The sequence below is a fragment of the Coregonus clupeaformis genome, chromosome 15 (genome assembly GCF_020615455.1).
Source record: "Coregonus clupeaformis isolate EN_2021a chromosome 15, ASM2061545v1, whole genome shotgun sequence".
In the NCBI taxonomy this organism is placed as follows: domain Eukaryota; kingdom Metazoa; phylum Chordata; class Actinopteri; order Salmoniformes; family Salmonidae; genus Coregonus; species Coregonus clupeaformis.
In genome coordinates this window covers 42,205,868-42,220,540 of record NC_059206.1, presented here as the reverse complement: position 1 = coordinate 42,220,540, position 14,673 = coordinate 42,205,868, and the positions used below count along the sequence as shown (strand labels likewise).

At 45.5% G+C, this 14,673-nt stretch overlaps 1 protein-coding gene across 2 annotated transcripts in view; it reads right to left on the bottom strand.

Annotated features, from left to right (window-relative positions):
- Window positions 1-14,673, bottom strand: part of LOC121582427 (protein unc-13 homolog B) — a 99,736-nt gene that overhangs the window by 47,674 nt on the left and 37,389 nt on the right. For both annotated transcript variants that reach the window (XM_045225147.1, XM_041898192.2), the window contains 2 exons: window positions 4,556-4,867; window positions 4,336-4,426 (listed from right to left, as the gene is read on the bottom strand). In XM_045225147.1, coding sequence (XP_045081082.1) covers window positions 4,336-4,426; window positions 4,556-4,867 — 403 coding nt within the window. The remainder of the gene's footprint in view (window positions 1-4,335; window positions 4,427-4,555; window positions 4,868-14,673) is intronic.

The following is a 14,673-nucleotide window of genomic DNA, read 5'->3' as shown; positions in this document are numbered from 1 at the left end:
AGTATGCAATGAGGTTATTAGCAATATACATTCAGGAGGGGTGTAAGATACTGTCAGGAATTAGATATCCACATCCATTAACCTTCTATTTAAATGACCTGTTTTAGCCATTTCGTATCATACTCCATTAACTATGACAAATGTTGAGGTAAAATACACATTGACTATCTAAATGTGGTTTAGACACCAATTACTTTCAGCAGCAGCTCCTGAAGACCATTACTGGCCCATTTAACCTAGCCAGCCAGTGGCCCATATAGTCTGAATGGCCAGTGGCTCATCCTCCGCAGTAAGCTGTCCAGACTACGGAGAGGGGGAGGCAGCTGGTAGGAGCCTGTCTGGGTAATTCTGACAGTCACTGAAGTGCCCCAGAGCAATGTCTTTTCTCTCTTTCCTTCATGGTCTGCAGCCTGGAAAAAAGTCTGGCTTGCTTTGTTCGTTTACAACTGATCGATTGGCCGCTCTTTCTTTTCTTATTCAGGCAACAGGAGCAAAGTTGTCCTTTTCATATTTGTAAAAATACTGGACTATATCACATTACTCTTATGAAAAGCAAATGTTCTATTAGCAGTACATTTCCCTAATAAAAGTCAGGAGCAAACATTCTCTTTATGTAGTGCAATATTGAATGCAAACTTTATGCAAGAACACACTTTCTATAGATGCATATAATTCAATAAACCTTACCTCATAAAGGCAGAAGAAAAGTAATAGTATACTGTAACAATCTGATGACTCCATGCTCAATAGATGACAAGCGCAAAATCGTAAAAGTAACCATGGATTTTTTTTCTTTAGTTAAATATCTCCAGGTACGTTTAATTCCATGCTCTACATTCAAAGCACATCCGACTGGTCGTCTTCACCCAGATTGACAGACGCAGGGGAAGTGTTGTCTCTCTCATTCCAGATGTACAAACACAGGAAGGGCAGGAGCGACGAGTGTAGGCTCACATGACAGTTCATTCCCAGTTAAATATCCCTCCCTCCCCTCTCTCCTGCTCTTTCGTGCGTTCTCTCTCGTTCCCTCTCTCTCGTTCTGTCCTCTGGCGACATATTCCAGCACAAAGCTAATCTGAAGCTGTGAAAATGCCAGCTCTCAGTCTCCCTCTTCATTTCCCCCTCTTTATCTGTCTCCTCCCGCTGTCCTCACTCTCTCTCTCCGTTTGGCTGTGCGCCTACCCTTTTGACTTCATAACACACATACAGTGCCTTCAGAAAGTGTCCACACCCCTTAACTTATTCCACATTTTGTTGTGTTACAAAGTGGGATTAAAATGGATTTAATTGTCATTTTTTGTCAATGATCTACACAAAATACTCATGTCAAACTGGAAGAAAAATTCTAACATTTGTAAAAAAAAATTGAACAAATAAAACACTATCTTTAGATAAGTATTCAGCCCCCTGAGTCAATACATGTCAGACTCACCTTTGGCAGCGATTACAGCTGTGAGTCTTTCTGTGTAAGTCTCTAAGAGCTTTGCACACATGGATTGTACAATATTTGCACATTCTTTAAAAAAATCTTCAAGCTCTGTCAAGTTGGTTGTTGATCATTGCTACACAGCAATTTTCTGCCATAGATTTTCAAGACATTCAATGTCATCTTGGTAAGCAACTCCAGTATACATTTGGCCTTGTGTTTTAGGTTATTGTCCTGACAGGTGAATGTCTCCCAGTGTCTGTTAGAAAGCAGACAACCAGGTTTTCCTCTAGGATTTTGCCTGCGCTTAGCTCTATTCCATTTGTTTTTATCCTAGAAAACTCCCTAGTCCTTGCTGATGACAACTATACCCATAACGATGCAGCCACCACCATGCTTGAAATTATGAAGAGTGGACTCAGTGATGTGTTGTGTTGGATTTGTCCCAAACATAACGCTTTTGTATTCAGGACATAAAGTTAATTTCTTTAGCACAGTTTTTGCAGAAAAGGTTGCATGTTTTAGAATATTTGTATTCTGTACAAGCCTCCTCCTTTTCTCTGTCATTTAGGTTAGTATTGTGGAGTAACTACAATGTTGTTGATCCAGCCTCAGTTCTCTTATCACAGCCATTAAACTCTGTTTTAAAGTCACCATTGGCCTCATGGTGAAATCCCTGAGCGGTTTCCTTCCTCTCCGTCAACTGAGTTAGGAAGGACGTCTATCTCTTTGCACACAGTCCATGCAACTTATGTGACTTGATAAGCACATTTTTACTCCTGAACTTATTTAGGCTTGCCATAACAAAAGGGGTTGAATACTTAGATTCAAGATATTTCATTTTTAATTAATTTGTAAACATTTCTAAAAACATAATTCCACTTTGACATTATGGGGTAGTGTGTAGGCCAGTGACACAATCTAAATGTAATCAAATTATTCAGGCTGTAACAAAATGTGAAGGCACTGTACATGACACACACACACACACACACACACACACACAGTCCTTACGAAGCTAATATCCATTCCCGAATGTGTGAAAATGTGTTAAGATGCTTTGTAGCACCCAATTATATATTTTTTACCTGTCCTTTCTGACACCTTTGACTGATTTAATGACTAATTGTAATTTATTAGTCTTGTTAGGATGCAGGCTTGTCTTAAGTGCCTCCCGACGTCCCATAATAAATAACACTTACTGTATATGGCTTTCACCTTGCTCTACATCTCTCCTGTTGCCTTCCATCAGCAGGTGTTTACATGGCCATCTCTCTACTGGCCCTATAGCAATTAGCATAATGGAACCAGGCTGCATGGCTTAATTAATGGAATGCACTTCAAGACACTGCACAACAACTAACCTGTTCATTACGACCAGCACTGGTCTCTAACCGTGGATCAATTGGTGGAGTTTGATTGATTAATCGAGTGAATACTTAGACAACTACAGCTGAAACCAGTCCTCATACTGTATATGAACTGTCTCCGACCAACAGACTGGCTTCAATATGACGATATCTGACCATAATCTTTCAATATAAAACCTCAAGGCAGCTCCAACCCAGCTACCTACATCACAGAGAATCAGGATAAATTGAGGTTGACAGAGGTCATTCCATTTTTGATGTATTCAATTTCCTTGAGCGACAGTTTGGAGATACTGGATTGGCCGCCCTCTCATTCAAATGAGTCCTAAGCACCAAGTCTACTATGTGAAATCAACACGGTTTCTGATAGTATTTCTCTGGCAACATCTCAGCCCATCCAATTCCCTTGTACCTTTTTACATCTAACTGGGTGTGCCAGTTATTATTTCCGTATGTGCAACACTTCCCCACTATCCTTTCACTCCCCAAGTGAGCATCTTCATCACAGGATAAAGCATGGCCTACATTTGCTCTGCAAAATACGCAAAAGAAAAATGGGATAAACAACATTGAAGCTGTACTTTATTCCCCTCACACTCGTTCCCTATAACTCTTTCTCTCATTCAGTTGTTCAGTCTCTCCCCTAGGCTCAATTCACCACTCCATTAGCTCAGTTGCTGCAGAGGGATAGATACATAGACAGGGAAGATGACAACGGGGATCATGGAACAAAATAAATAAGTCGACAACTGTTTTTCAGTAGATATTTTGTACATCAACATGCTTACTTATGAAATACACATCATTTGGTTCTAGCTTGGGTTGTATTATGGAAAACACTAATCTGATATAGCACAAGAAGACGAGAGGCTACATTTGAGAGGTCCTTTGTTGTGTGAGAGAGCGATTCATTCCTGAGTTAGCAATCCATTAATGATAATTATCCACCTCTGAAGCGCAGGGCCACCAGGTCACGTGTAACTTCACAAAGAGAAGCCAAGCCTACCTCTCACAATTACATGGTGTCAGGATGAGAGGTGAAATTAACTAGAGGGGGCTGAAGAGAGAGAGAGGGGGTTGGAGAGGCAGAGAGTGCAGGAAATGGAAGGTTGTACATTTCCCAGAGTAAACTGTATACTGTACTGAAATACCAAGCAGAGTAACACATTATTCTGGTTGTTCGAGAAATTGATATGCAACAACATAACTCCCAGTAGACCTTAGAGTGATGATCTAGCTGCATGTAAAACATGAAAACCCCTCTGGTACCTCACTGAGGGAACACCCAGATAGCACCAACAGTCAACACAGCCATTGATATTTTCACTCAACCAGTAAATAAGTAAATCCATCTGAATAGATACTTTGAATAAGCAATATAGTTTGCCAAGTTCAAACTACCATAGAGGTGAAACTCAACCATGCAGATGGGGACACAAAACAAATAGGTAGCAGGATAATAAAATGGTGGTTGCAAATGTGTAGTGGGTAAAAGATAAGAGGAAAGGACCGACAAGTTACATTGAGATAACTTCCTACCTCCTGCAGCTGTACCCTCACTTTGTTAATGGCCTTCAACCAGCGTATTCTGGATGGAGAGAAGGGCAAAGGAGGCCCATCGTCGTGGAAACTGGTGTGTGGGGTGAAAGAGAGAATGACCACTCACTAATACTGTACTTGTAATATTTACTGCTTGAAAATGTGGATGCTTATCTAAGTGTTTGAAATGTATGACACTTGCTGGAACCCAAAGACTCACCTTTGCAGCATTTTATTGGACCTTTTCTCGACTGGGTGGTCCAATTTCTTCATAGAGCCATTTAAGCTCTTCCCCACATCCAGGGAGGGTCTGTGCAATTCCTCCTGCCCCAAAACATAGTGTCCATTGCTGGGGAGGTGTCCGTTGGTGGGTTGCTGGCCATTGGTAGAGGGGCGGAAGCTAGTACTGTGGTAAGAGTGGAAGGACTCTTCCAGCCCTGAGCCTGCAGCACTCTCCTGGCCTGTCTCACTAAGCTGGGAGCTGGTCTGGCTCAGGTTTCCAGAGGACCCAAAGCGACTACTTTCCACCGGACTGGAGTGGTGAAAAAGGGGTAAGGGAAGAGACTTAATATTAGAATAATAATTGTTGTGATGAAGAACAACACTTTGAATAGTGCAACTGGTTGGGCTCATTAATTGGATATAGGGGTTATTACAACTAGTCTATAGTTTCTACTGAATTGTACACCATTTTAAAAGACATCTCACCTTACAGAGAGAGAAAAAAAAAAGGTTTAGCAAATTAAAATGAATACACCAATTTCCTGAAATGAAATTGAATGTACCAAATTCTCTCAATTTGTCTGTATTTCTATTTCTGGGGGACAATGAGTTACTGAAATCTCTAATTTGATCAAACTGAATGGCAATAGGGAATTCTGTAAGGTTAGACTTTCTTTTGAATGCATTCATAGAATTATAATTGCAAATGTAATTAATCTTACATTAGGAGTTCAAGAGTAAGAAATATTTAGCTTATTATCAGTATACCACGATAGGTGTAATACACTTCACAAATCAACCACCAACAACACAAGGCTACAGTAGCACAAATGCTAAAAACAAACACGGTTAAAGGAAAGACACAGAATTCAGTGGGGTGGATTGCGGAGCTGGACCCGGGTTACTCTCCCCAAAATATCAATGCATCATAAATGGTGTTGGGGAAGACCATTTATTATGCTTCTACTGGCCTTTTAGCACTCAATAGGTCCTTCTTGGACTGGTTGTCCAGCTGCACTTCAGAGGTGGGATCTGCAGAGGGGGGTGGTTCTACAAGGCTTTCCTTCTCCTTTTGGGACAGGGATGCTGAAGGATCTACCTCGGGTGTGGAGATGCAAATCTGGGGTTTGGCTAAGTCAGGGGGACCTACCGAACTTTGATCACTTGTCTCCTTAGTTGGCTTATCATTAGCTTTGGGCTGAGTGGTAATAACTGGACGAGCTTGTGGCTTGGGAGGTTCGACAGGGGCCCCCCAGAAACCTCCTAATTTAGCCCCAAATAGAGAGGCAGTGGATGGTTCTTGCTTCTCCTCCTGAAACAGGCCTGCAGACATCGTTTTGAATCCTGAGAACAGACCACCACCTGCTTCTGCTTGAGGCATTGTGGGAAGGGCTTTGGGAATTGTGGGTGGAGATGAAAACATGGATCCAAAAGACTTTCCAGCATCACTGGTTCCTGACATAAAACCCCCAAACAGGGACTTGGGTGCTGGCTCTTCAGTCTTAGTCAACTGGTCAGCTTGGGGAATCTTCTGGGTACTTTCCACTGGTGGGCCTGATTTGTCAGTTTCCTTACTCTCAGGCTTTCCTACAATTACCATGGGCTTCTCATGTATTACTTCTCCTTCCACAAATGCAGCCTTATCTTTTCCAGAACTGGACTGATCATTCGTTGGAGGTTGTTCTGATTTCGAGGGCTGTTCTGTTTTAGCAGGTTGCTCTGATGCTGTAGGGATTTCAGCTTCTTTTGATTGACAGTCCACAGCTGAAGCAGGACGTTTCTCAATCCCTTGACCCTGGGCTACTTCAACAGCCTTACCATCAGGTTTGAGGTCAACCGACACCTGAGGTTGAGTTTTGGTGTCAGATTGTCTTGGTGCCTCAGACAATTTTGAGTCTTTGTGCAAAGTAACTGTGCCCAGGTCTCCTGGCTCTTTTATTTTGTCAGTGCTATCCACTGGGGTGGTGTCAGGGGCAGCTGTTGATATTTTATTCTCAGGGGGTTTTGCTGGTGCTGTTTGAGGAGTAGTTGTAGCTGGCTGGGGAGTGGACCCTCCAAACAACCCCCCGAACATAGAAGCTGCAGTTTGAGGAGTAGCTGCGGGCTGGGGAGTGGACCCTCCAAACAACCCTCCCAACATAGAACCCGCAGTTTGAGAGGCAGCTGTAGCTGGCTGGGGACTGGACCCTCCAAACAGCCCTCCCAACATAGAACCCGCAGTTTGAGGGGCAGCTGTAGCTGGCTGTGGACTAGACCCTGCAAACAGCCCTCCCAACATAGAACCTGCAGTTTGAGGAGTAGCTGTGCCAGGCTGGGGAGTAGACCCTCCAAACATGGAGAGAAATCCTGTAGCTGGTGGCTCTTTAGGTGTTTCTGGCTCTTTAAGTGGGGCAGGTTCCTGAGGTGCACCCTTTGGGATGGATTCCTTTTGTGCAGTGGCACACCCAGGGGTAGGCACTGTGGTTGCAGAATCAAGAGCCTCAACCGCAGTGCCATCTTTAGGGGTGTCTCCCAGCTCTTTTATTTTGGCAGTGTCATCTGCTGGAGTGGTATCAGACACAGCTGTTGATATTTTGTTCTCTGGGGGTTTTGTTGGTTCTGTTTGAGGAGTAGCTGTAGCTGGCTGGGGACTAGATCCTCCAAACAACCCTCCTAACATAGAGCCTGCAGTTTGCGGGACAGCTGTAGCTGGCTGGGGACTAGATCCTCCAAACAACCCTCCCAACATAGAACCTGCCGTTTGCGGGGCAGCTGTAGCTGGCTGCGGACTAGATCCTCCAAACAACCCTCCCAACATAGAGCCTGCAGTTTGCGGGGCAGCTGTAGCTCGCTGGGGACTAGACCCTCCAAACAACCCTCCCAACATAGAACCTGCAGTTTGCGGGGCAGCTGTAGCTGGCTGGTTACTAGACCCTCCGAACAACCCTCCCAACATAGAACCTGCAGTTTGCGGGGCAGCTGTAGCTGGCTGGTTACTAGACCCTCCGAACAACCCTCCCAACATAGAACCTGCAGTTTGAGGAGTGTCTGTAGCTGATGGCTCTTTAGGGGCTTCTGACTCTTTAGGTGGGGCAGGTTCCTGAGGTGCACCTTCTGGGATGGATTCGTTTTGGGCAGTGACACACCCAGGGGTAGGTACTGTGCTTGCAGAATCAACAGCCTCAACTGCAGTACCATCTTTAGGTGTGTTTCCCTGCTCTTTTATTTTGGCAGTGCCATCTGCTTGAGTTGTGTGAGGTGCAGCTGTTGATATTTTGTTCTCAGTGGTTTTTGCTGTTTGAGTAGGTGCTGGGGGTGGACTGGATCCTCCAAACAATCCCCCAAACATAGAACCTGCAGTTTGTGGAGTAGTTGTAGCTGGCTGGGGACTAGGCCCTCCAAACAACCCTCCCAACATAGAACCGGCAGTTTGCGGAGCAGCTGTAGCTGGCTGGGGACTAGATCCTCCAAACAACCCTCCCAACATAGAACCCGCAGTTTGAGAGGCAGCTGTAGCTGGCTGGGGACTAGATCCTCCAAACAACCCTCCCAACATAGAACCCGCAGTTTGTGGGGTAGCTGTGGCTGGCTGGGGACTAGATCCTCCAAACAACCCTCCCAACATAGAACCCGCAGTTTGAGGGGCAGTTGTAGCTGGCTGCGGACTAGATCCTCCAAACAACCCTCCCAACATAGAACCCACAGTTTGAGGAGTGTCTGTAGCTGGTGGCTCTTTAGTAGCTGGTGGCTCTTTAGTGGCTGCTGGCTCTTTAGTGGCTGCTGGCTCTTTATGTGGGGCAGGTTCCTGAGGTGGAATACCTGAGATGGATTCCTTCTGGGCATTGGCACACTCAGAAGTAGGTACTGTGGTTACCGAATCAACGGAGCTTGCTTGTGGGGGTGACAGAGGGCCACTGAACATGGAAAACAAGCTTTTAGTGGGTGGTTCTTTAGGCGCTGTAGATTCTGGTTGTGGGGCACTGGGGCCACCAAACATGGAAAATAATCCTTTTGCTGGGCTTTCACTAGCAGATGAACCAGAAAAGAGTCCCCCAAGAATAGAGCTAGTCTCTGGTTGAGGTTGAGCTTGTGGTGGACTGGGCCCAGATTGAGGTGCCTGTGGTGTTGTTGCCTGTGATGGTCCCTGTGGTGGACTTGGTCCACCGAACATTGAGAATAAACTTTTAACATGTGGTTCTGGGGGAGGTGCTTGAGATGACTCAGTTTGGGTCGGTGCCTGCTGAGGACTAGACCCACCAAACATGGACAATAACCCCATACCAGGAGTTTCCTCTTTAGTAGTAGTCGTTGTTGTTGTTGTTGGTGGTGGTGGTGCTGGTGGCGTTCCAGAGATCATGTCTCCAATTTCTCCCATAAAGCCGAACAGTCCGCCTGATGGTTTGGGTGTTGGCTCCTGTTTGGTTTGTCCGGTTGGTGTCATAGTCTGTGATCGGCCTGGGGTGGGGCCAGTGCTTGTATTGGGAGGAAATACTTGTGACATGCTTTTACCTGGTGGCTGACCAGGAGCTGGATGTGGTACCCCACGTTGTCCTCCATCCATTGTTTGTTGTTTCCGTAGAGATGGTCTTGATTGAGAACCTTGTGTAACAACTCTGTTTGGCTCATTTCTAACAACAGGTTTTGGTTGCTGTGATGGAGGAGACTCTGCACTAAAGAAGCTGCCTATTGACCCAAAAAGACTAGAAGCTCCTGTGTCCTCCTGTTTATTTGGGGATGTGCTGCTTGGTAAGCTAGCAATGGAACCAGTTCTATCTTGTTGTTTTGACACTGGTTCTGGGGGTTTAGGGGGCTCTGGCGTTGGCTCCTCAATCAGTAGGGCAGACTTGAAAAAGCTCATAAATCCTCCCTGTGGTTGTTCAGCTGGTTTTTCCACTGGTTTTACAGATGATCTATCTGTGGTGCACTGTGATTTTGGTTGTAGGGGAGAGACAGATTTATTGAGTGAGTCCATAGAACTGGTTGGCACTGTGGGCTGTGTTGGTGGAGCAGCTTGCTGAGACATGGTGGCTTGTCGTGCAAGTCTAGGTTTCTGAGTAACAGTCTGTGGTTGTGCTGGGGGTTGCCCATATTGTCCAGATGTGGGAGGTGTGGGCAGAATTCTAGAAGAGGTGGATGCAGCTGGTCTCTGTTGAACTGCACTCTGAGCCGGAGTTGTTGTAGCAGGGAGATCTTCTTTGATAATCTTTGACTTGAGACTCTGGAAACCTGATGAAAGTATGCTCTTGGCCTGTTGGTCCACCGGGGTAGCCTCAGTCCCAGGTGGTTTATGTTGTTCTCCATTAACACGAGAGGCCAAGCCAGTTCTTCCTTTGTTCAAATCTGACTCAGCGGTTTTGCCAACCATTGAGGAAATGAATGAAGAGATCTTCTTGACTTGCCGATTAGGTATTTCCTCTCCTGGGGTCACTCTCTCTCTCCATTCCTCCTCTGGCGTGTCATCTACATGCCTTACTCTGACCCCAAAAGATGAACGCCTCCTTTGACGAGGCTGGTAACAGTTGTTCAAGCGTTGTTGAGAGGAATCTGTGGTGGGGGTAGCATTGTGTGAGACAGCAACCTTTTGAGAGAGAAGTTCCTTCATTTGCTGATTGTTCCAATAAGGGCCTGTCTGATCCCTGTTAGAACACGAAAGGTCTATGACCTCCATATATGGATTCTGATAGGCAAGGTTGGGTTGTCTTGGATCCATCCTGACTTTGTTCAGTCTATATAGTGAGAAATCTACAGCCTGTTCTTTTTGTGCAAGGAAGGAGCTCTCAAACATCTGAGAGAAGCGCTCCAGGTTCAAATTCATGATCTGATTTCCTTTTCTATAGGCAGCAGATAGGTCGAGGGGGGCATTGAGGAGTTGGGGATCACCCTGATCTTGTCCAGGGAGCCAGAGTAGCTCATCCTCATTATAGAGAGGGACTTTAAATCCACATACTGTGACCATTTCATTATGTAGCCAAGCACTTGGGAAGTTATCAGGCCCAGTTCCCAAGGACTCTCCCTCAGGAGCACAAGCATAGACCATCGTACCTGCTGCATCTGTTAGCAGGGCATATATGTATTCATGATCAGTGTAAACAAAGTACCCACAATCCCCATCATCAGCTGGCCACCACATTCCTTGCTCCAAAAGTGCAAGCCATTGCTGGTACCATTCTGTCTCTTCCAAGTACATACAGTCTTCCATCTCTCCATTGGGAGGTTTAAGGTAACTGCGATCAAATGACCTAGTCAAACTCAACTGGCTTTGATTAACCATGCCATGGTCACTATATTGCCAATTAGCTGAATAAGATAGATTAGGTGGATTCTCCTCATAATAGCCCTCATGATATGAAATGCCATTCAGACTATAACAGCTACCATTATCAAAGGAGTTCCATTTACCAAACTTAGCATTACTCCTTTTGATGCTCAAGTTCAATGCACCCTCTTCTTCAGTCCAGTACTCCTTCTGTTCCATCATTTGATTAGTATGCAGATTTCCCAAGTCATCATAGCTGTTCCATAGTTTTTTCTTGGCATATGGATTGCTGTCAACAGTTTTGGGCACCTCTTGTTGGTGGTGCCTAATCGGTTCTTGGTTATAGTCAATTTCATGCCATGGTTGAGGGGAACTATATTGATTATTTATATTTGTGGAGCTACAGTAGAGAGAGGAGTCTTGGAACACTGCTCCTTCTGGTGGCTGTACATAACCCACATCACTTGGGTGATAAGTCTGTGATTGATTTTGAAGCTGCTGCCACAGAATTGATTCTTGGATCCATTGGTTTTCACCATAACTAGAATTGATTCTATATGACGCCAAAATATCTTGGTAACCATCCTGTCCAGTTACTGAATATAAGGAATTATTACTTTGATTAAGATATTGTTGGGATGACATCATTGCAGTATTTGGATGCCCTTGTAAAAGGGATAACATATTTTCTGCACTGTAAGAGGTGGCTAATGGGTGGTTTGACTGAAGAGAACCATGGTAGTGCAATAACTGAGGTAAATGGCCGGTGCTGCATGATGTGTAGGATGGTTGGCTCTGAAAAGACCTAGCATAAGTAGCTGAAGTCCTTAAATCTAAAGTCTCAGCTTCCCATGAGCCAGGTGCAATTTCTGCAACATTTCTGTTTTGTCTTGGAATGGAGCGACCAAGGAGACCACTTTCTCTCCTCTCCATTTCAGGCTCAGAAGTATTGTTCGCTACAGTGTTGCTTGGCCCAGTTTTGAATATGCTTGAGAGCAAACCTGGGGAGCTTGCAGATTGTGTCTTTGGCTCTGGATTGTGCTTGATAATTTCTGCTGATTTATGAGTGGAGACTTCATCTGTTGGATTCCTATTGAATAGTCCTGATAGAAAGCCTGGCTTTTTGTCAGCCTCCTCATGGGGTTCATGTGGGACCTGATGTGGTATATGTGTAGATGGCTGAGTTTGCTGTGTAGGCTGTCCAGATGGAGTGATTGTATGATGTTGTATTTGCACGGGTGGCGACTGACTGCGGGCCTCAACATTTCCAGAGGATTTTGTTAACTTGCTAAACAGTCCCGAGAGAACTCCAGGCTGGCTTGCAGTATCTTGCTGTGAAGGAGTCAGATTTTGCCTGGTATTTGACAAGATTACATGTTGCTGTCTTTCTTGGCTGATTGGTGGCGACTGCTGCTGCTGAGGCACATTTTCTGTGGAAGATTTTTTGAATAGCCCAGATAGCAGACCAGTGGATTGACTAGGCTGTTGAGTTGGTTGATTTTGGCTTTGTACCTGTTGACTAGGCTGTTGAGTTGGTTGATTTTGGCTTTGTACCTGTTGACTAGGCTGTTGAGTTGGTTGATTTTGGTTTTGCAACGGCACATTCTGCCTGTTTGGGTACTGCTGTCTAGGTTGATTGAGAGGAGCTTCAGAATGTGTCTGAGGTATTGGGGACTGATTAGTAGATACATTGTCTGCAGAAGCAAACTTAAAAAGTCCAGAAAGGAGACCACCTTGTTGTGCAGGTTTCGGAACTGTGTGTTGTCTAGAGAAGCCTGATTTGTTGTCTAGAAAAGCCTGGTCCCTCAGTGGACCACGGTTTGGCCCTTGTATATTCTGTTGGTTTACGTTCTGCTGATTACAAGGACCACCAGAAGGCAGTTGTTGCTGCTGGAGTGGAGTTGTTTGGGTGCTCAAAACATTATCAGAGGAACCCAATTTAAACAACCCAGAGAAAATACCTCCTTGTTGAGGAGGTGCTTGTTGAGAGGGTGGCTGTTGGGATGGGCTTGGTGCTTGTTTCTGACTGGGGTGATTGCTAGGGAAAGCCCCTTGCTGTTGGCCCTGGGGAGGTTGTACATTAGGTGAAAGGTTTTCTGCAGAGGAAAACCTCAGTAACCCTGTGAGAATACCCCCAGGCTGAGAAGGAGGTGGTGCACTTTGTTGTGGGGGAGGTTGAGGAGGGAACTGTTGAGGATTACTGGCACTAGGAGGTTGACTGTTTGGGGGAACTTGCTGTGGTGGTGGGTTCCCAGATAAGTCACCTCCAGAGCCAAATTTAAGAAGTCCTGACAACAGCCCTCCTTGCTGGGGCTGATTGGAGCCAACCTTAGATGTATCCTCAGTGGCGGCCCCTTTAAAAAGACCTGTAAAAAAACCTTGAGGTTCAGGAGGAGCTTGCTGCGTCCCAAGAGACATTGGTGGTGGCCTTTGAGGTTGCTGCATATGCTGCTGATGTGGAACTGGGGGCAATTGGCGATTCCGGGCCTGTTGCTGACTGGGATTTTCTGGGGGTTTGGAAGCACTGACATCATTACATTTCATGAACCCAGAGAACATTCCTCCTCCTGATGCTTTTGGAGGCTGTTGGGAGGAGTCAGAGGAGAGAAACTGAAGTTTTAGCTTACTGCCTAAAGATGGCTCCTCCACAGGCTTCTCTGATGTAATATCTGGTGCTGACCCAAATACAGGATACACTGCAACAGGTGGAGGGCCCTGCGGGGGAACAGGGTTAACTGGTGCAATCAATGAGCTGAACGATTTCTTGAAAGGGCTAAAGAACCCTGAACTTGCTGGTTCTGGTTGGCTAATGGACTTCCCACCCACTGAAGTAGGCACATTTTGCTGAGAGGCAGTCATAGAGTCAGGTCTCACATGCACAACTTTTCCTTGTGTATTAACAAATTGTTTATTTTGGGGTACATTTCTAGAATTATCAAGTCCTCTCCCTCCTCCCACAGCCATTGACTGTTCACCTTGCTGGATACGTTTCTCATCCCAGTTTGCAAGATTTTGAGAGCCCTCTCTTGAGCCACTTCTCCCTGGGAATTGTTTTCCCTCTGTGGAGTTCACTACCTCTTCACCAGATTGTTTTTTACCAAAACTAATTTTCTCAACAACTGAAGTGACTGCGGATGTTTGTGGCTTTGTTGCAGAGTCCTGAACTTTATCACTCGTACTATATATCTCTGTTCGCATGGCTGGCGTGTCTTGATTCTGGACTTGTGTCTTGGCATCAGACTGGGAAGGCAAATTGAAGGAAAATGTTCTGTTGGGGTGAGCTGTAGGAGATACAACAGCTACACGAGCAGGAGCAGGGCTGGTGGATTTTGGAATTAAAGAAAATAGCTTAGATATACCAGATTGAGAAGATGGTGCAGGTGGTACTTCTTTAGTTTCTGCAGAACCAGAGCTGGGCTGCTTGGGGGATGAACTAACCTTGTCTGTGAAGGAACTGAATAATGAACTCATAGCATGTTTCACTCCAGATATTCCTGGTTCAGGTGGATCCTCTGTCTGGGTCTCTTCCTTGACATCCCTAGGGGTCCTTGGGTCCTCTCCAGTAGATTCTGTTCTTACGCTGCCCTGGGAAGATAATCTTGACTTGGATGACTTGGGAAGGGACCCATACTTGCTTATTTCCTCCTCTTTTTCAGCCAGGTACTCTGATACTGTTTCCACTAGGCACTGGAGCTCATCCATGGGATCTACATACTCGTCACTTGGTTCCTCCACTGGAGACAGCATTGCTTCAGGAGCCCATCCTCCCATTTTCCCCTTTCCACTCTTCTTAACCAGATAACTCTGATACTTGTCTATGTGACCTCCATGGGATGAAGCATACCTGCCTTGGCCATGGCCCCTCCCATTCTCAGAGTGAA